This window comes from Mytilus trossulus, chromosome 3 (assembly GCF_036588685.1).
Source record: "Mytilus trossulus isolate FHL-02 chromosome 3, PNRI_Mtr1.1.1.hap1, whole genome shotgun sequence".
Classification (NCBI taxonomy): domain Eukaryota; kingdom Metazoa; phylum Mollusca; class Bivalvia; order Mytilida; family Mytilidae; genus Mytilus; species Mytilus trossulus.
Window position 1 is genome coordinate 93182625 of NC_086375.1, and position 23571 is coordinate 93206195.

Sequence of the window (23571 nt, forward strand, 5' to 3'; positions counted from 1 at the left end):
TCAGTGTATGCACAAGTGACTCTTTTCATCAAAATCTTCCGTGTAAATCCATTAATAATTGTCCGGCTAACACCCGTAATGTTATTGCTTTTCTATACATCTGCTGGGTGGAAGGTCATAGAAACAATTTTAGTTGTCAAATAAGATAAATGAACAAGTGCATTTTCTACATTAAAAGTATTACTCATCTAATTTATGGCAGAAACTTTAAAACCAATTTACTTTAGTATCAAGTTATACATTTGATAATAAAAAAAAACCAAGTGTATATATTTTTACCTGTAGATCTTGTTCTAAGTAATTAAATACTGTGGCTTGCACTATAATAACCTCCCCTCGTATGGCAGAATATGGAAGTTCAAAACGCATGAAAAACCTTTGGAAAGTTGTTAACTAAAATATATTGTGTTTTTGTTACTATTGGTATGTGTTATAAGTAATGCCTTTTAAAGGAAACAATTATAAAGTTCCTTCAAATAGTTTTGCATAACATAAAATTAATTGGATGCTTCAAAATTACATGATGACCTTACATAAAACGTTAAATCGCATTGAAGATTTTTCTACTACAATTTCAGTGTTTATATTTTTCTATACGTAATTTTCTTTTCTGAGTTCGTGCAAAATGTATACACGATTTTCATAAAACTCAGACGAATAAACGATTCATGAACAGACCTTTGTCTTATAATTCATAATTTAATTTAATTGTAAACTCGTAAGATAAATTGATTACATTTGCGGTATTTGCAGCAACTCCGAGACCTGATCTGGGATTAACAGCGAATGCTGATGCAATCCATTCTGTAATAGTGTCAGGAGCTGTCGTGTTAATTGTTGCCTTTCCATCCGAACTGAAATAAAACAAAAACTTATTATATAATGCCGTGACTTGTATGGAATAGATTCCATATTGAAACGTGGCGTTAGAAAAACAGAGATAGTTATATATTGGACAGGGTCGATTAAGAACTATTAACAAAAATAATTGATTGATGGTTGCTAGCAGATACCTGATGCATGTTTAAGAAAAGAATGAATTAAGAATGACAACAGCATGTATAGGCCTAATAACTAATGTAGCGGGTTTAGGTAGTTTAAGCTGTTTGAAGTTTAGTTCTCGAGGGTATCACCAGCCAGTTTTCAGCACTTCGGTAGTGACATGAATATCAATTATGTGGTCATTTTCAAAATTTCCGGTTTACAAAACTTCGAATTTTTCGAAAAACTAAGGATTTTCTTGTCCCAGGAATAGATAACCTGAGCCGTATTTGATACAACTTTTATGAAATTTGGATCCTCAATTATCTTTGTACTTGTTTGGCTTTATAACTATTTTTTATATGAGCGTCACTGTTAAGTCTTATTTTTTCATATGTTGTTAAACGTTTTGAGAAGACAACCATCAACTTGAACAAAGCCCCAAGTTAGAATAATGTATACAAGTATGTGAAAACAAATTGTAAGATATACAGAATAAATTGAGAACAGAAATATTTTTTACAAAATAAATAAATTTGTTGTTCATATTACGAGAACAGAACTGAAAACTTATATTTATACCAAACATTATCAAAGCTGGTACATATCAAATATAGAGATAATTATATATAATAGATATAGGAAGATGTGGTGTGGATGCCAATTAGACAACTCTCCATGCAAATAACAAATTATAAAAGTAAACCATTATTGTAACAATTACTTACGATTATTCTGACTTTGCATGATACGTTTGTGTGTCTAAACTAAGACTGGCATGTCACTAGACTAATGAGCTATTTGTTGGAGAAAACGAAATCAAATACCGTGCTTTAAATAATAGATTATCATTATGTCCTAATACTTTTTTTTAAATTACATTCACGCAACAAAACTATAATAGATACCCATTAGTATATATTTATATATGCTTACCCTGTTGTTCTGTTTACCCATATCCACGTTTCCGGAAAGTTCTTTCGTGTTCGTGTCCCATGTTTGTTTTCACCTCCACTTCCATTTCCACTCCCATCTCCATTCCCATTTCCATTTCCATCTCCATTCCCACTCCCATCTCCATGCCCACTCCCTACTCCGTTTCGACCTCCACCCCCAGCTAAATATGGTTCCCCAACACTATAACCCAAACTTTCGGCTGAAATTAAATGCGTTTAATTTTAGCAGTATATATTTGTATATTTGTTTAGAGAAGATTTCCTTTCTGAGATGAGTTTTACAAGTCGATCAATAATATATATTCCAACTTAATTTCCTATTTCAACTTATCAGAAAAATACTTGGAAAACTATTACAGGTTACAAAAATACAACAAACGGAAAACACAATATACGTTAATGTGTATTTAACTTAATACTGGTTAGTCGAATAAAACAGACATGGTTCATTATGCTCGACACAAAATAACACAAACAGTCAATTACGAAGAACACTTAAAATCATAAACAACTAAACTGAATTTGTATCCCTGCAACCTTTAATTTGACCCCGGGTAACACATGTGCTGACCCTGTTCAAAAAGAAATGAATGTCAACATTGAAAGCCATAGGAAATTCCTCTTTTTTAATTTTTTTATTTCTTTGGTGTACAATTAAAACGATGATTATGTTTTTCATTGAATTATAACATAAAATGAAACAGACCTAGAAACTCGAAATGGCAAAGTGCACGTGGGTTGTGTTTTTATTCTATCTATGTTTATATAAAAAAAAAAAAGGAAGATGTGGTATGATTGCCAATGAGACAACTCTCTACAAGGGACCACAATGACATAAAAATAAACAACTATAACTCACCACACGGCCTTCAACAATGAGCAAAACTCATATTGCAAAGTCAGCTATAAAAGGCCCCGAAATGAAAATGTAAAACAATTTAAACGAGAAATCTAACGGTCTTATTTATATAAAAAAGAAATAACGAAAAACAAAGATGTAGCAAATAAACAAACGACAACCACTGATTTACGGGCTCCTTTTTTAGATCGCAGTCTTCGGAAGTTACCTTTATTATAATACGAAGGCGTCCAATTAAATACGCGTGAAAAGCTTCTCCATTAAAACGATTTCATGCATTCACATTTGTTTCTTTTACCTTTTTGTTATTTGAATCACGTTTAGGTATGCTATAAATCAAATATAAGTATTTAAGAACATTATGTGATAATACCATTGCTTCCTTGTATAACTGATTGTTTGTAAATTTGGTAATTTGGTATCAACACCTAAGAGACAGCATCTAAAATCACAAAAATACCGAACTCCGAGGAAAGTGTAAAACGGAAATCCCTTAATCAAATGGGAACATCAAAAGCTCAAACACATCAAACGAATTTATAACAACTGTCGTATTTCTTACCTGGTACTGGCATTTTCTTGACGAGTAATCTACCATTGTATGATACGTAATGTTCGTATTTCAGAAAGCTCTAAGGGGAACCGTTATTGTTAAGTTGGTTTACTTCTACTCAGCAGAGTCCTTTCATGTTTGAAAATTAACGCTTTCCTCCATACATTTTCACGAATTAATTGATCGACTAGTACAGTAATATTTACAACTTAGTGACAACTATAATTTGCATTTGTATGACAATAACAAGTAGGAGAACATTAAGAGTTCAACTCGAAATGTTAACATTTTTTTATTATTTTTTTTATGTCTTCGATAAGTAATAGTTTCATACGGCACCCAGCTGTTATTTATACCCATTGTAAAATTTTATACCATGTGACCTACAACATCGAATTTTGGTCTGTAGTTTCAAATACTTACATCTTGCTTGCGGAATGTACTGATAAAGCAAAGCATCTGTCAACACATAAACACCAGCACCCTGTTATCAAAATTTTGAAAGATTTAGATCATAATTTAATTAAAATCCAATAATTTTAATTAATTTTCATTTTTTTATTAACATAATTTAGTCATGTAATTACGACTTCGATCAAGCTCTCCTGTTTTGTTATTTTTTATTTATTCATTTGACTAATTTTACTAATGTAATGCTGCCGAACACCATCTTATTGGTATCAGTCAACTACTGTATACATATACTGGTCGGAGATAGCTTACGACTGGTAATTTAATATCAACGGTATATTGTTTACTGACAAGATGCTTATTTTGATAATAAGTAACTCTTCAAAAGTGATGATCGATTTCGAATAAGTAAAATTACAAAAATGGAGCAAGATGGCTTTTATTTGTATTAGCAGTCTACCAAAAAAGACCACAGACCAAAACATAGAGCTTCAGCATCTCCTTTTTATAATATTTAAGAGTAAATTTAAAATAAAATTCTCAATAATTATGGTTGAAACTAATACTTGCATTAAAAATCGAGAATGCATCCTTGCCATCTGTACCATCAAATTGACCAGTAGATCTATCTTCTTGAAGTTCATTCAATACCTTTTAATGTTTAAGACAATTGTTCTGTTAACCATTTTGGCAAATTTTCTATTATATTCATGTGTTATGGTAAGGAAAATTGATCACCGCCTTCATTTATTAGATTTCATTTGGTTCAACGTAATCTGTACGATGTTTAACATTTGAAGTTAGATTAAAAACAAACCGGACATAGCTATATAATATAGTTAATTGCTACCACAGTTTGCTCTTAATAAGTATTGAAATGTGCATTGTTATTAAATGTAATATCAGTATTTAGTTCAAGTACAATCGTAAACCAATTCTAATTCTATCTTATTCATTCAAATGCGACGTTATTTATTATATTTTGATGATCTGCTTTACAAATTCATATATGACGTCATTTTTGTCAGTTTTTAAAATTTCAAATATGACGTTGGCGTTGAGGTTTGAATTTATTCGGATGTGTCTATTTTTGTGATGCATTTTGTCGGGTTATGTAATGTATTTCGGTTGTTTCCTGTCATTAGTTAATACTTCAGTTTTATCATATATCTTTTTTATACTGTGGATTCATTATTTTTCGTTGGATACCAATTTTCGAGTTTTGAACAGTGGTATACTACTGTTGCCTTTATTTATTCATTTATAGTTTGATGTGAACGTTCAACATTCATATGATACAAACAAGGTAAAAATGATATAAATTATATTCCAGATACACATGTATCAGCAAATGATTGTTTTAATGGCGAGTTTGTGAAAAGTGTAAACAAGGAATAAGATACATATGTCACTAAAAGATTATTAAGTGAAAGGAATTTCTCTTCTAATATAATTTATGATGGTATGATAATAAACACCTTACGAAAGGGAATGTGCACGATTTTCATTTGAAGAAGATACAATCTTTTAATGGGTGACATTGTGGCATGGAGCTGGAATATCAGTAACTGCTAGTTACTGTAGTCCTTTGTGAGTATATGGCTTTCATGGGCTTCTGGTTTCATATATCATATCAAATTGTGGTAAATAATTGTCAGAGTCAGTCAATTTAGCGCTGCCTAAATTCAGTCATGAGATATCAAAAGAAAACTTTTGTTGGATAGAATAATCCCATTCTACTTATTTCACGTCCAAGACATAGGAATGAATAAAGAAAACATGTCAATAAAAAGTATATACGAAATAAGATATAAGCAACTTATGTGAGAGTTATATAACCCAAAGTTGACTAGACTTAGTGTTAAATTGAGTTCATATGAACTGAAAATCAAATCTGTCCATTTAGAAATATAAAAAATATTTAAAGATCTTTATATCAAGTAGGAAAATGTATTTTACAAATGAAATAATATAGTCAGAGATATATATAGAGAGAAAGCTTACATCTTGTGTTGTGATATCATTTCCTGATTTCAGTAAAAGAACACTTTTATCAACAGCAAGAACGTTCACCAATGAGTATGGATCAGCCGTTAATTCAACCTGAACTTCCTCACCAGGATTCGCTCGTCTTGTGTTGAATTTGATAGACACCTGGTAATAAAAACTTATATTAGTGTCGTTTAGTGACTCCTTTGCAGCAATGCTCATTAAATCGTTTGAACAAAACATCAAATTCAACAATAAGCCGTGATAACAAAAGACTAAGGAACTATGATGAGAACTGTTTAAATAATTATAATATAGGAACGATATAATCGGATAATGATGCTCAGTCTTCAAATAGTGTAAATATGTGACATGGACATTGGAAATATCCCGAATGGCACCTCAACAACAGATGAAAGGCAATCAGCCTAGAATATAAACATTGATTTGTGTACATCCAATTTAGGTAAATTCCGCCACAAGGAACGTGTAAATAATAAAGAAGTTGACAATAAAAATAAAGATAAAAACAAATTCAGCGTGGTGAATATTGAAGATAATAGCAGTAAAACTATAATATAGGACAGTGGTATAACAGTACAACATAAGAACGAGCTATAAAAATCAGTTGAAAAAGGCTTAACTCATCAGATAGAAAAATATATATATATATATATATATAAAACGTCTGTATAGTAGTCAACGATTTTCCCCACGAGGGCGCTGGATCGTTACGAGTAACGATACATGTACACAATAAATAAATTATATAAACGCCTAAAAAAGTGTACACAACAACTCCAAATACAAAAAAAGGTAACTATAAATGTAATTATTTATAAATATTTCGGATAACAGATATCCTTCGTCAGTCAGATTCTGATGGGAAATGAATCATCTTTGAGTCTCGTTAGATTAAACTTTTACTAAATCTTGAATTATATACAATAAAAAGAGTCAAACCGAACATCAGTAAGAACGCTTGCACCATTCTAAAAAAATGTTAACATGACATAGGTTACATGTATATGGTTTATTACAACAGAGAGCTCATATATATGATTTAAATACAAATAATAATGTGCGATTTGAACTAGCACAATTCTAAAACTGTATCGGGAACGACAATTATGATGGTATAACATGTATACGCATGATAACGTCTGTAGAATTACCAGATAGACAGCACTGAACGATCTAAATATTTGAAATTGAGAGTAAAGTAGTTACAACAGAGTCTGAATATTTAAACATCGTGAACAAACGGCCGTAAAAATGTAATAATATTTTTTTAGTAAGTATAACTAGAAGAACGTGGCTAGGTACTTATACATACCTCAAAAAATTAAGCAATTTAAATTGGTATCTTCAACAAATGTATTTAACAAATGAAAAAGGTTAAGAAACAGAAACAGAGACTGTAATAATAAGTAATATAACCTGAATGTGAAGCACTACACGGAGTCGAACTACATCTTTTCATTTATCCCATTTGGTGCCAAAGTTGTTAATTTTCGTATCCCAAATCTTTCCCGAGCGAGTCTATCCTCCTTAGACCAAGCAGAGTTGTGGTCAATGATTTAAATGGTCAGTCGATTGAGATCTTCCTTAGTGTGGCCAGGGGATCTCAAATGTCGACTGAGAGGGAGGTCTGGCTTGCATTGGTAGTCGCTACGATGGCCGTTCATTCGTTTGTGAAACGGCTGTTCTGACTCGCCAACATACTGTTTACCACATTTACACTGTAAGAGATACACAACATTTTAAGTCTTGCAGTTAACATTGCAAAATATGGTGTATTCTGTGCCAGTGGAGTGACTGTTAAAAGTCTGGGTATCCAGTATTTGTTTGCAAGTTAGACATCGTTTGTTTCCGCAACCCTTGCAAGATCCCATAGATGATAAGCCTGCTTGAGAGGATAAATCAGCTCTCACCAGCAAGTCTTTAAGGCTTTTGGGCCTACGGAATGCCAGTACAGGTGGTTCGAGAAAGATCTTGGATAGTTTTGAATGTTTTTCGATCTCTTTCCAATTTTCGCGGATTAGGTGAGATAAGTTGTCAAATTTTGGATGGTAATTCAACACAAAAGGCACCCTCTTGTTGACCTTTTTTTCTTTATATTGTAAAAGCTCATCTCGGCTGATGTCGTTAGCACGAGAAAAACCTTTATCAATGTCTTTTCTTTTGTAGCCCCAATGTTTAAGGTGACCGCGAAGTTCTTGTAGACGTTTTTTTGCAATATCGTTGGTGGAGCAAATCCTTTTTATTCGTATGGCCTGGCTGTAGGGAATGCTCTTGGTGCAGTGTTTGGGATGACAACTCAAAGGAGATAGATATTGATGTTTGTCTGTGGGCTTGCAATACAGATCTGTTAATATGTTTCCATCCCTCAATTGCGTTGTAGTGTCAAGAAATGTGATCTTAGAGTCAGAGATTTCATATGTGAATTTTATTGAGGGATGGGCATTGTTGGCATGATGAATGAACAGATTTAGTTCTTGTTCAGTATTGTCCCACTTCATGTCAATATCGTCGATAAATCGAAACCAAGAGAGGGGTTGATGAAGAGATGCATTGAGAATTCTTTGTTCTAATTTCCCCATAAAAATATTGGCATAAGACGGGGCCATCTTTGTTCCCATTGCTGTTCCATTAACTTGGAGGAAGTGTTCGCCATTAAATACGAAGTTATTGCATTTCAATACCAAAGTTAGAAGCTGGATGAGACATTCAGTTGGTGGATGTAAGGTGTTACGAGAGTTCCAGACTTCCCTACAGGCTTCAATACCATCGTCATGGGGGATGTTAGTATAGAGGGAGGTAACATCAAGCGAAACAAGGATCGTTTCAGGTGGGAGAGGGTTCAGAGATTCCATTTTCTTAAGATAGTGTGTTGTGTCTTGTATATAGGATGGTAAATTTTCTACATGTGGTCTCAGATGAAAGTCAATAAATTCTGATATTTTCTCTGTAGGGTGGTCATTGGCGGAAACAATTGGTCTACCGGGATTATTAACTTTATGAATTTTAGGCAGAAGATAGAAACGCCCGGGCTTTGATTTTTCAGGTTTTAGGTATTTAAATGTGTCTTCATCAATATGCCCCTGTTCACACATGTTTTTCAGGTTTGTTGTGATCTCTTTGTTGAACTGAGGGGTGGGGTCAGTGTCTAATTTCTTATAAAATCTCTCATCAGAGAGTTGACGTTCTGCCTCTTGAATGTAGTCACATTTGTCCATGACGACAACAGCGCTACCTTTATCAGCTGGTTTAATTATAATGTCGTCTCTGTTCTTAAGTTTCCGCACAGCTTCATTTTCTTCAGACGATAGATTGCTGAATGTTTGGGAAGTGGCAGTGGACAGATGTGTTACGTCGGATTTAATTTTGTCAATTATATGTTCCAAAGTTGCACATTTACTGGGTTTCGGAATCCATGAACTTTTTTTCCTGAATCTGGGAATATCGACATCTGCTTGGTCGTCATCTGAGTCGAGATCACTTGTGTCACTTTCAGTGGTACCATTTGTGGTGTTCTTATAAAAATATTCCTTGATTCTGAGGGATCTTGCTAGCTTGTCTAGGTCATCTTCCAAAAATATAGAATCTATTTTGCCCGGCGTGGGACAAAAATTAAGACCTTTTGACAGTACCTTAGTCTCGGTCTCCGACAAAGCAACTGTAGACAAATTGACTACAGTGTTTGTGGAGTTCATGCAACTTTGTTTTTTTCTCTTGAATCGGCGATTCCGGGGTTTTTTACCGGTTATGATGTTACGATTGAGAGTTAAGGTGGTCTGCTCTCTTGCAACAGTGTCCAAAAGTACGCCGTCTCGTGTAAATTTATTAATTTGTTTTTTGTGTAATTTCCGGGATTCAATGCGTAAGATGTCATGGAGGCGCTCGTTGATGTTGAGCAATTCAGGACCGGAAAGTTCTTGACATGATTTGTTGTAAATGTTGTTATAACTACGTTGTAAATTTAAATGTTTATGAGACGCTTCAGCGTGTAATAGATCCATCAATTTCACGGAACTACTGTGGAGAATATTATTCCATCTATCCATAAATCTGATAGATTTTGCACCGGTGGTAAGGGGTGAAGCTTTCAAAATAAGCCCCATCGGAACAATACCCTGAGACAAATAAGTTTTTAAATTTGATACATGATGTTCGGTTTTAACTATTTTTAGACTCAAAGCTCTAAGCTTTTTAAAAAATGACATAGTTTGCCTGATGTTAAGGCTGTAAGAAAAATCGGATCGCGTAATAAATCACTCGATACAGACTAAGAATAAAACATTTTTTTAGAATGGTGCAAGCGTTTTTACTGATGTTCGGTTTGACTTTTTTTATTGTATATAATTCAAGATTTAGTAAAAGTTTAATCTAACGAGACTCAAAGATGATTCATTTCCCATCAGAATCTGACTGACGAAGGATATCTGTTATCCGAAATATTTATAAATAATTACATTTATAGTTACCTTTTTTTGTATTTGGAGTTGTTGTGTACACTTTTTTAGGCGTTTATATAATTTATTTATTGTGTACATGTATCGTTACTCGTAACGATCCAGCGCCCTCGTGGGGAAAATCGTTGACTACTATACAGACGTTTTTTATTCTTAGTCTGTATCGAGTGATTTATTACGCGATCCGATTTTTCTTACAGCCTTAACATCAGGCAAACTATGTCATTTTTTAAAAAGCTTAGAGCTTTGAGTCTAAAAATAGTTAAAACCGAACATCATGTATCAAATTTAAAAACTTATTTGTCTCAGGGTATTGTTCCGATGGGGCTTATTTTGAAAGCTTCACCCCTTACCACCGGTGCAAAATCTATCAGATTTATGGATAGATGGAATAATATTCTCCACAGTAGTTCCGTGAAATTGATGGATCTATTACACGCTGAAGCGTCTCATAAACATTTAAATTTACAACGTAGTTATAACAACATTTACAACAAATCATGTCAAGAACTTTCCGGTCCTGAATTGCTCAACATCAACGAGCGCCTCCATGACATCTTACGCATTGAATCCCGGAAATTACACAAAAAACAAATTAATAAATTTACACGAGACGGCGTACTTTTGGACACTGTTGCAAGAGAGCAGACCACCTTAACTCTCAATCGTAACATCATAACCGGTAAAAAACCCCGGAATCGCCGATTCAAGAGAAAAAAACAAAGTTGCATGAACTCCACAAACACTGTAGTCAATTTGTCTACAGTTGCTTTGTCGGAGACCGAGACTAAGGTACTGTCAAAAGGTCTTAATTTTTGTCCCACGCCGGGCAAAATAGATTCTATACTTTTGGAAGATGACCTAGACAAGCTAGCAAGATCCCTCAGAATCAAGGAATATTTTTATAAGAACACCACAAATGGTACCACTGAAAGTGACACAAGTGATCTCGACTCAGATGACGACCAAGCAGATGTCGATATTCCCAGATTCAGGAAAAAAAGTTCATGGATTCCGAAACCCAGTAAATGTGCAACTTTGGAACATATAATTGACAAAATTAAATCCGACGTAACACATCTGTCCACTGCCACTTCCCAAACATTCAGCAATCTATCGTCTGAAGAAAATGAAGCTGTGCGGAAACTTAAGAACAGAGACGACATTATAATTAAACCAGCTGATAAAGGTAGCGCTGTTGTCGTCATGGACAAATGTGACTACATTCAAGAGGCAGAACGTCAACTCTCTGATGAGAGATTTTATAAGAAATTAGACACTGACCCCACCCCTCAGTTCAACAAAGAGATCACAACAAACCTGAAAAACATGTGTGAACAGGGGCATATTGATGAAGACACATTTAAATACCTAAAACCTGAAAAATCAAAGCCCGGGCGTTTCTATCTTCTGCCTAAAATTCATAAAGTTAATAATCCCGGTAGACCAATTGTTTCCGCCAATGACCACCCTACAGAGAAAATATCAGAATTTATTGACTTTCATCTGAGACCACATGTAGAAAATTTACCATCCTATATACAAGACACAACACACTATCTTAAGAAAATGGAATCTCTGAACCCTCTCCCACCTGAAACGATCCTTGTTTCGCTTGATGTTACCTCCCTCTATACTAACATCCCCCATGACGATGGTATTGAAGCCTGTAGGGAAGTCTGGAACTCTCGTAACACCTTACATCCACCAACTGAATGTCTCATCCAGCTTCTAACTTTGGTATTGAAATGCAATAACTTCGTATTTAATGGCGAACACTTCCTCCAAGTTAATGGAACAGCAATGGGAACAAAGATGGCCCCGTCTTATGCCAATATTTTTATGGGGAAATTAGAACAAAGAATTCTCAATGCATCTCTACATCAACCCCTCTCTTGGTTTCGATTTATCGACGATATTGACATGAAGTGGGACAATACTGAACAAGAACTAAATCTGTTCATTCATCATGCCAACAATGCCCATCCCTCAATAAAATTCACATATGAAATCTCTGACTCTAAGATCACATTTCTTGACACTACAACGCAATTGAGGGATGGAAACATATTAACAGATCTGTATTGCAAGCCCACAGACAAACATCAATATCTATCTCCTTTGAGTTGTCATCCAAAACACTGCACCAAGAGCATTCCCTACAGCCAGGCCATACGAATAAAAAGGATTTGCTCCACCAACGATATTGCAAAAAAACGTCTACAAGAACTTCGCGGTCACCTTAAACATCGGGGCTACAAAAGAAAAGACATTGATAAAGGTTTTTCTCGTGCTAACGACATCAGCCGAGATGAGCTTTTACAATATAAAGAAAAAAAGGTCAACAAGAGGGTGCCTTTTGTGTTGAATTACCATCCAAAATTTGACAACTTATCTCACCTAATCCGCGAAAATTGGAAAGAGATCGAAAAACATTCAAAACTATCCAAGATCTTTCCCGAACCACCTGTACTGGCATTCCGTAGGCCCAAAAGCCTTAAAGACTTGCTGGTGAGAGCTGATTTATCCTCTCAAGCAGGCTTATCATCTATGGGATCTTGCAAGGGTTGCGGAAACAAACGATGTCTAACTTGCAAACAAATACTGGATACCCAGACTTTTAACAGTCACTCCACTGGCACAGAATACACCATATTTTGCAATGTTAACTGCAAGACTTCAAATGTTGTGTATCTCTTACAGTGTAAATGTGGTAAACAGTATGTTGGCGAGTCAGAACAGCCGTTTCACAAACGAATGAACGGCCATCGTAGCGACTACCAATGCAAGCCAGACCTCCCTCTCAGTCGACATTTGAGATCCCCTGGCCACACTAAGGAAGATCTCAATCGACTGACCATTAAAATCATTGACCACAACTCTGCTTGGTCTAAGGAGGATAGACTCGCTCGGGAAAGATTTGGGATACGAAAATTAACAACTTTGGCACCAAATGGGATAAATGAAAAGATGTAGTTCGACTCCGTGTAGTGCTTCACATTCAGGTTATATTACTTATTATTACAGTCTCTGTTTCTGTTTCTTAACCTTTTTCATTTGTTAAATACATTTGTTGAAGATACCAATTTAAATTGCTTAATTTTTTGAGGTATGTATAAGTACCTAGCCACGTTCTTCTAGTTATACTTAGTAAAAAAATATTATTACATTTTTACGGCCGTTTGTTCACGATGTTTAAATATTCAGACTCTGTTGTAACTACTTTACTCTCAATTTCAAATATTTAGATCGTTCAGTGCTGTCTATCTGGTAATTCTACAGACGTTATCATGCGTATACATGTTATACCATCATAATTGTCGTTCCCGATACAGTTTTAGAATTGTGCTAGTTCAAATCGCACATTATTATTTGTATTTAAATCATATATATGAGCTCTCTGTTGTAATAAACCATATACATGTAACCTATGTCATGTTAACATTTTTTTAGAATGGTGCAAGCGTTTTTACTGATGTTCGGTTTGACTTTTTTTATTGTATATATTTCAAGATTTAGTAAAAGTTTAATCTAACGAGACTCAAAGATGATTCATTTCCCATCAGAATCTGACTGACGAAGGATATCTGTTATCCGAAATATTTATAAATAATTACATTTATAGTTACCTTTTTTTTGTATTTGGAGTTGTTGTGTACACTTTTTTAGGCGTTTATATATATATATATATATACGAGTCTATATTGAAAACTACGTTCAAACCTGACTGCGTTGGATAAAAACCGCAATTTTTATACGTGTGCATGTCAAACAAATTTCGTTGTAGAAGGGTCTAAAAACAGCACAAACAACATTTTCCAAAAGACCAAAAGAGTGAAAAAGTATATTTAAACAAAACGCATTTGACTAACAGGTCGAACAACTGATGTTCTTTAACCATGCTGACTGCCATTGGCGATTGCAAAATAAAATTGATCACAGGTTGTAACAAAATGGATCTTATTATAAATTTAATACGTCACAGAAAACAAATATTTGTTAACTTGTGGACAGGATGTTGTGCCACAAACATTCGGTGTCAATATTTCTTTAGTACACCATGTCCGGATTTCGACAATAAATGTCTCTTCAGTGATGTTAGGGATCGAAACGGTATTTGGAAGGCCATATAAAAAGCACCCTCCTTTTAGAGAAAGTACCCTCATTTTTAGATTAACTCTTGAATTTTAAGAGTCAATATATAGGATGAACTGATCATATAAACCGGAGGGAAAATATGATACATGCCCAAACAAAAAATATAAACGAGTCTAAATTGAAAACTACGTTCAAACCTATATATATATATATATATATAAAACGTCTGAATAATAGTCAACGATTTTTCCCACGAGGGCGCTGGATCGTTACAAGTAACGATACATGTACACAATAAAATAAATTATATAAACGCCTAAAAAGTGTACATAACAACACCAATAACACAAAAAGGAACTATAAATGTAATTATTTATAAATATTTCGGATAACTGATATCCTTCGTCAGTCAGATTCTGATGTTAAATGAATCATCTTTAAGTCTTCTTAGATTAAACTTTTACTAAATCTTGAAATTTATACAATAAAAAAGGCAAACCGAACATCAGTTTAGACGCTTGCATCATTGCAAAAATATGTTGAATATGAAATAGGTTATATGACTAATTATATCAGAGAGTTCAAATAAATGTTTTAAATAAAAATAATAATGTGCGATATGAACTAGCACAATTATAAAGCTTTAACAGTGTCGATAATTATGATGTTACAAGAAAGATTGCGTCAATAAGAATTCCAAATAAACAGCATTGAACGGTCTTAATTCTAAATTAACAGCACTGAAAGGTCAAAATTTCTAAATATTTCAGATTTAACAACTGTAGTGTAGTTACATTAGAGTCTGCAATGTTTAAAACAAACGGCCGTTTAAAAAAAATAACAAATTTTGACTAAAGTAAAATAGTTGGACGTGGCTTGGTACTTATACATCCCTAAAAAAATTAAGCAATTTAGATTGTTATATTCAACAGATATATTTAAGAAATGAGTAAGGATAGAAATAAAAACGGGGACTGTAATAATAAGTAATATAACCCAGATGTGAAGCACTGCATGGTGTCGAATTACATCTTTTCATTTATCCCATTTGGTGCCAAAGTTGTTAGTTTTCTTATCCAAAATCTTTCCCGAGTAAGTCTATCCTCCCTAGACCAAGCAGAGTTGTGGTCAATGATAGTAATGGTCAGTCGATTGAGATCTGCCTTAGTGTGGCCAGGGGATCTCAAATGTCGACTAAGAGGGAGGTCTGGCTTGCATTGGTAGTCGCTACGATGACCGTTCATTCGTTTGTGAAACGGCTGTTCTGACTCGCCAACATACTGTTTACCACATTTACACTGTAGGAGATACACAACATTTGTAGTCTTGCAATTAACATTGCAAAATATGGTGTATTCTGTACCAGTGGAGTGACTGTTAAAAGTCTGGGTATCCAGTATTTGTTTGCAAGTCAGACATCGTTTGTTTCCACAACCCTTACAAGAGCCCACTGACGAAGAGCCTGCTTGAGAGCATAACTCAGCTCTCACCAGCAAGTCTTTAAGGCTTTTGGGCCTGCGGAAAGCCAGTTCAGGTGGCTCGGGAAAGATCTTGGATAGTTTAGGATGTTTTTCGATATCTTTCCAACTTTCGCGGATAAGGTGAGACAAGTTGTCAAATTTTGGATGGTAATTCAACACAAAAGGCACCCTCCTGTTGACCTTTTTGACTTTATATTGTAAAAGTTCATCTCGGCTGATGTTGCTAGCACGAGAAAAACCTTTATCAATGTCTTTCCTTTTGTAGCCCCGATGTTTTAGGTGACCGCGAAGTTCTTGTAGTCGTTTTTTGGCAACATCGTTGGTGGAGCAAATCCTTTTTATTCGTATGGCCTGGCTGTAGGGAATGCTCTTGGTGCAATGTTTAGGGTGACAACTTGAAGGAGACAGATATTGATGTTTGTCTGTGGGCTTGCAATACAGATCTGTAAATATGTTTCCATCCCTCAATTGCGTTGTAGTGTCAAGAAATGTGATCTTAGAGTCAGAGATTTCATATGTGAATTTTATTGAGGGATGGGCATCGTTGGCATGTTGAATAAACAAATCTAGTTCTTGTTCAGTATTATCCCACTTCATGTCAATATCGTCAATAAATCGGAACCAAGAGAGGGGTTGATAAAGAAAAGAATTGAGAATTCTCTGTTCTAATTTCCCCATAAAAATATTGGCATAAGACGGGGCCATCTTTGTTCCCATTGCTGTTCCATTAACTTGGAGAAAGTGCTCACCATTGAATGTGAAGTTATTGCATTTTAATACCAAAGTAAGAAGCTGGATGAGACATTCAGTTGGTGGATGTAAGGTGTTACGAGAGTTCCAGACTTCCCTACGGGCTTCTATACCATCGTCATGGGGATATTAGTATAGAGGGAGGTAACATCAAGCGAGACAAGGATCGTTTCAGGTGGGAGAGGGTTCAAAGATTCCATTTTTTTAAGATAATGTGTTGTGTTTTGAATATATGATAGTAAATTTTCTACGTGTGTTCGGAGATGAAAGTCAATAAATTCTGATATTTTTTCTGTAGGGTGGTCATTGGCGGAAACAATTGGTCTACCTGGATTATTGACTTTATGTATTTTGGGCAGTAGATAGAAACGCCCCGGCTTTGATTTTTCCGGTTTTAGATATTTAAATGTGGTTTCATCAATGTGTCCCTGTTCACACATGTTTTTCAGGTTTGTGGTGATCTCTGTGTTAAATTGAGGGGTGGGGTCAGAGTCTAATTTCTTATAGAATCTCTCATCAGAGAGTTGACGTTCCGCCTCTTGAATGTAGTCACATCTGTCCATGACGACAACAGCGCTACCTTTATCTGCTGGTTTAATTATAATGTCGTCTCTGTTTTTAAGTAACCGGATTATAATTAAACCAGCAGATAAAGGTAGCGCTGTTGTCGTCATGGACAGATGTGACTACATTCAAGAGGCGGAACGTCAACTCTCTGATGAGAGATTCTATAAGAAATTAGACTCTGACCCCACCCCTCAATTTAACACAGAGATCACCACAAACCTGAAAAACATGTGTGAACAGGGACACATTGATGAAACCACATTTAAATATCTAAAACCGGAAAAATCAAAGCCGGGGCGTTTCTATCTACTGCCCAAAATACATAAAGTCAATAATCCAGGTAGACCAATTGTTTCCGCCAATGACCACCCTACAGAAAAAATATCAGAATTAATTAACTTTCATCTCCGACCACACGTAGAAAATTTACTATCATATATTCAAGACACAACACATTATCTTAAAAAAATGGAATCTTTGAACCCTCTCCCACCTGAAACGATCCTTGTCTCGCTTGATGTTACCTCCCTCTATACTAATATCCCCCATGACGATGGTATAGAAGCCTGTAGGGAAGTCTGGAACTCTCGTAACACCTTACATCCACCAACTGAATGTCTCATCCAGCTTCTTACTTTGGTATTAAAATGCAATAACTTCACATTCAATGGTGAGCACTTTCTCAAAGTTAATGGAACAGCAATGGGAACAAAGATGGCCCCGTCTTATGCCAATATTTTTATGGGGAAATTAGAACAGAGAATTCTCAATTCTTTTCTTTATCAACCCCTCTCTTGGTTCCGATTTATTGACGATATTGACATGAAGTGGGATAATACTGAACAAGAACTAGATTTGTTTATTCAACATGCCAACGATGCCCATCCCTCAATAAAATTCACATATGAAATCTCTGACTCTAAGATCACATTTCTTGACACTACAACGCAATTGAGGGATGGAAACATATTTACAGATCTGTATTGCAAGCCCACAGACAAACATCAATATCTGTCTCCTTCAAGTTGTCACCCTAAACATTGCACCAAGAGCATTCCCTACAGCCAGGCCATACGAATAAAAAGGATTTGCTCCACCAACGATGTTGCCAAAAAACGACTACAAGAACTTCGCGGTCACCTAAAACATCGGGGCTACAAAAGGAAAGACATTGATAAAGGTTTTTCTCGTGCTAGCAACATCAGCCGAGATGAACTTTTACAATATAAAGTCAAAAAGGTCAACATGAGGGTGCCTTTTGTGTTGAATTACCAATCAAAATTTGACAACTTGTCTCACCTTATCCGCGAAAGTTGGAAAGATATCGAAAAACATCCTAAACTATTCAAGATCTTTCCCGAGCCACCTGTACTGGCTTTCCGCAGGCCCAAAAGCCTTAAAGACTTGCTGGTGAGAGCTGAGTTATGCTCTCAAGCAGGCTCTTCGTCAGTGGGCTCTTGTAAGGGTTGTGGAAACAAACGATGTCTGACTTGCAAACAAATACTGGATACCCAGACTTTTAACAGTCACTCCACTGGTACAGAATACACCATATTTTGCAATGTTAATTGCAAGACTACAAATGTTGTGTATCTCCTACAGTGTAAATGTGGTAAACAGTATGTTGGCGAGTCAGAACAGCCGTTTCACAAACGAATGAACGGTCATCGTAGCGACTACCAATGCAAGCCAGACCTCCCTCTTAGTCGACATTTGAGATCCCCTGTCCACACTAAGGCAGATCTCAATCGACTGACCATAACTATCTTGGACCACACCTCTGCTTGGTCTAGGGAGGATAGACTTACTCGGGAAAGATTTTGGATAAGAAAATTAACAACTTTGGCACCAAATGGGATAAATGAAAAGATGTAATTCGACACCATGCAGTGCTTCACATCTGGGTTATATTACTTATTATTACAGTCCCCGTCTTTATTTCTATCCTTACTCATTTCTTAAATATATCTGTTGAATATAACAATCTAAATTGCTTAATTTTTTGAGGGATGTATAAGTACCAAGCCACGTCCAACTATTTTACTTTAGTCAAAATTTGTTATTTTTTTTAAACCGCCGTTTGTTTTAAACATCGCAGACTCTAATGTAACTACACTACAGTTGTTAAATCTGAAATATTTAGAAATTTTGACCGTTCAGTGCTGTTAATTTAGAATTAAGACCGTTCAATGCTGTTTATTTGGAATTCTTATTGACGCAATCTTTCTTGTAACATCATAATAATCGACACTGTTAAAGCTTTAGAATTGTGCTAGTTCATATCGCACATTATTATTTTTATTTAAAACATTTATTTGAACTCTCTGATATAATTAGTCATATAACCTATTTCATATTCAACATATTTTTGCAATGATGCAAGCGTCTAAACTGATGTTCGGTTTGCCTTTTTTATTGTATAAATTTCAAGATTTAGTAAAAGTTTAATCTAAGAAGACTTAAAGATGATTCATTTAACATCAGAATCTGACTGACGAAGGATATCAGTTATCCGAAATATTTATAAATAATTACATTTATAGTTCCTTTTTGTGTTATTGGTGTTGTTATGTACACTTTTTAGGCGTTTATATATATATATATGCCTTATATATCATGTACTGTAGTACGCCGCTAGATTAAAACTGACGTGGAAAGGTAACATATGCCCACCGAAAGCTCTTTTTTTGAGAGCCCAGGTGGTCGTGTGGTCTAGCGGGACGGCTGCAGTGCAGGCGATTTGGTGTCACGATATCACAGTAGCATGGGTTCGAATCCCGGCGAGGGAAGAACCAAAAATTTGCGAAAGCAAATTTACAGATCTAACATTGTTGGGTTGATGTTTAGACGAGTTGTATATATATATATATACGTATAAAAATTGCGGTTTTTATCCAACGCAGTCATAGGTTTGAACGTAGTTTTCAATTTAGACTCGTTTATATTTTTTGTTTGGGCATGTATCATATTTTCCCTCCGGTTTATATGATCCGTTCATCCTATATATTGACTCTTAAAATTCAAGAGTTAATCTAAAAATGAGGGTATATTCTCTAAAAAATGAGGGTACTTTTTATATGGCCTTCCAAATACCGTTTCGATCCCTAACATCACTGAAGAGACATTTATTGTCGAAATCCGGATATGGTGTACTAAAGAAATATTGACACCGAATGTTTGTGGCACAACATCCTGTCCACAAGTTAACAATTTTTTTTTTCTGTGACGTATTAAATTTATATTAACATCTTGTGATCAGTTTTATTTGGCAATCGTCAATGGCAGTCAGCAGGGTTAAAGAACATCAGTTGTTCGACCTGTTAGTCAAATGCGTTTTGTTTAAATATACTTTTTCACGCTTTTGGTCTTTTGGAAAATGTTGTTTGTGCTGTTTTTAGACCCTTCTACAACGAAATTTGTTTGACATGCACACGTATAAAAATTGCGGTTTTTATCCAACGCAGTCATAGGTTTGAACGTAGTTTTCAATTTAGACTCGTTTATATATATATATATATATATAAGTACAGAAGAATGTGAAAGAAGGACAAATGATACCAGAGGGACAGTCCAGAACATAGAAAACTAAAGAATAATCCTTCCAAAAACTAGGGGTGATCTCAGGTGCTCTGGAAGGGTGAGCAGATCTTGCTCCACATGTGGCACCCATCATGTTGTTTATGTTATAACAAATCCGGTAAATAGTCGTATTCAGTAGGTCATATTCATTAACGTGAAGAGGATTGAAGTTACGATGAAAGGAACATATCCGATATCATATGTGAAACGGTAATTCTATAACAGACAACCAACTCGTGATAACGTCCGTAAAATTAACAAAGAGATGATTTCAACTTCACCATTTGGAACTTTTGTTTTAAAATCTTCCTTGTGAGCAACGACCCTCTATCAATAAATTGTTGATAGAAAATGCAAGCACGGGAATATCGTACTAATTGAGAGATATATACCCAGTATGCAGGTGCTGCTGGAATGTTGCTACTTAGAAATGGAAAGTTCACAATTATAAAGCTGAAATCATCTCTTTTGTCGTGAAGTTTTGTTTTCAATCGACCCTCATATGTTAAGATATGAGACCGACTTAACTGTATCTATTATATCCTTTATCTCTAGTTCAATGGGATAGATGCGTTCGACATAGTCACCAAATTTTGAATTATTTAGTGAAAAAAAATCATCTATTTAGCGGAAAGTGAGTTAAACGATATTGCTAACTTATCTTATCTTATCTTTTTTCCTAAGAAGTTCTTGTATGAAGTCATCCTCAGAATAATAAAGACACAAGTAGACAAGAAGAGGGACACAATTCATTCCCATTGGAATGAGCAAGTGCAGGAAAATTGGTACCGTTCATGTTATTTTAATACTATTACAGGATGAAAGAGAGTTAAATTGTAAGCACTCTAAAAGATATTTGGAATTTTTAAGTATCCACATCTGATTCACACCACCTCTAGAAAAGGCAGTTTCACAGCAAATTTAAGGCCCGTTTTTGATTGTTGATTAAATAGATTTTAATAATTTAGAACGAGGTTTCGTGGAGCCCTTGGAAGACCCAGCAATATATCGTTGTTTATAAAGGACATTTATGCAGTTTTGGTATCCAATACAGTGATGAAAGATCCAGTTCATCATCTTTGGTTAAAATTCCAAAGAAACTAAGAACAGACCTATGACTACCCAGATAAGGGAGTCAGTGTCGATCTTAGTCTTACATATACTCACTTCATTATCAAATATGTCCTCAATCGGAAATGTTATAGCATCAGCTACAACTTCGCCATTTCTTCGTCTAACATAATAAATTAGTAACTTTGCTTGAGGAACCATTGCATATGTTATTCTAAGATTCTGGTCTTGCTGTTTTCTATTTCTCATTCTAAATCGCCCTTGTGTTATAAGTGAATCTTTTAAAAAAAACTATTGTCAAGAAAAGAAAGTCCTTTAAAAACATTTGCTAAAAGTACACAATAATTAAACTCAATATATGCTGTGAAAGTAATTTAATACGTGGGAACCAATTTTCGTGGTTTTCGTGGATGACCTTATCAACGAATTAAAGTGTTCAACAAAATAAAACAACTGTTGTCTAAATGAACACATGGAAAGATCCCTTTGTAGGTTTCTCTACTGCTATAATCTACAGAATATATTGAAATTCTCAGAATCTGAGTATACTATAACAATAGAAGACGAGAGACAAACGCACTATAAACTACAGCTGCAGGCAGGATTATACCCATTTAATATTTAAAAACATAAACTGTCGACTTTTTTCCTTAATTCTCATAAAAGATATATTTTTGATCGATGAAATTCAGATTTCAGGTTTTTGATATGCTATGATGAAGTGTTCATTTTATATCCTCATATTTCTCATTCGTACGCTTGCTTTTGATAAGAATTATTTTACAATTCAAAATACATTTATAGCATTCGTTTATGTAACTGTTTTCTCTAGGTGACATGTTTATGACCTATTTGATAATTACTCGAGGGTATCACCAGCCCAGTAGTCAGCACTTCGGTGTTGACATGAATTTCAATTATGTGGTCATTTTTATAAATTTCCTGTTTACAAAACTTTGAATTTTTCGAAAAAATAAGGATTTTCGTATCCAAGGAATAGATCACCTTAGCCGTATTTGTCGCAACTTTTTGGAATTTTGGATCCTCAATGCTCTGCAACTTTGTACTTGTTTGGCTTTATAAATATTTTAATATGAGCGTCACTGATGAGTCTTATGTAGACGAAACGCGCGTTTGGCATACTAAATTATAATCCTGGTACCTTTGATAACTCTTTATTCGTTGATCTACAGTCGCTGAAAGATTTCATAATTATAGTGGAAAAAAGGGGGAAATAAAAATCTTTAGTAGTATTATTATCATAATTATAGCGACAAAATGATGGGAATAAAATATTTTTAGTAGTATTATTTCTCACTATAATTATGAAATCTTCAGGCAACTGAGGTTGATCACTCTTTCTCAGGATAACTGTAGTGTGATAATTAAGATTTACACGGGTCAATGTTTATCTTGCAATTTCTTCCATTTCAGAGTATCTGTAACCTTCGTTTCTAGTGGCTTCAATTTTTCAATATTTCAATTATTCTTTTTAGAAAACAAAGGACTAAGAATTTAAAAACCAAAGAACATGTAAATGTTGTTCAAACCAAGAAAATTGATAACCACTAATTAAAGTCCTTTCACAGTATATACCAAGAATTCTTTTACACTACAAAATAAACTAGAATGTGTTCATAATACACGGATGCCCCACTCGTACTATCATTTTCCATGATCAGTAGACAGTGAAATTGGGGTCATAACTTAAATTTGACATTCTAATGAGAAAGATCATATCATAGGAAACATGTGTACTAAGTTTTAAGTTGATTGGACTTCAACTTAATCAAAAACTACC

The 23571-nt window shown here is 34.7% G+C and overlaps 1 protein-coding gene across 1 annotated transcript; it reads right to left on the reverse strand.

Moving 5' to 3' along the window:
* Positions 1-685: 685 nt before the first annotated feature.
* LOC134711158 (CD109 antigen-like) lies at positions 686-22054 on the reverse strand. The gene is made up of 6 exons (XM_063571603.1): positions 21867-22054; positions 5765-5914; positions 4331-4411; positions 3773-3833; positions 1918-2137; positions 686-854 (listed from the first exon to the last, which is right to left on the reverse strand). The coding sequence occupies exons 1-6, from the start codon at positions 22017-22019 to the stop codon at positions 686-688; spliced, it is 834 nt and encodes a 277-aa protein (XP_063427673.1). The 5' UTR covers positions 22020-22054.
* Positions 22055-23571: the final 1517 nt, after the last annotated feature.

What these genes read in the sequence shown, in the direction of transcription:
- LOC134711158 (XM_063571603.1), bottom strand. Translation starts at nt 22,019, where the DNA reads ATGAGAAATAGAAAACAGCAAGACCAGAATCTTAGAATAACATATGCA. An exon ending in ATGCATTCTCGATTTTTAAT is followed by an intron (nt 3,834 to 4,330) that starts GCAAGTATTAGT and finishes TTTTGATAACAG; the next exon opens with GGTGCTGGTGTTTATGTGTT. An exon ending in TGGGTAAACAGAACAACAGG is followed by an intron (nt 855 to 1,917) that starts GTAAGCATATAT and finishes GTTTTATTTCAG; the next exon opens with TTCGGATGGAAAGGCAACAA.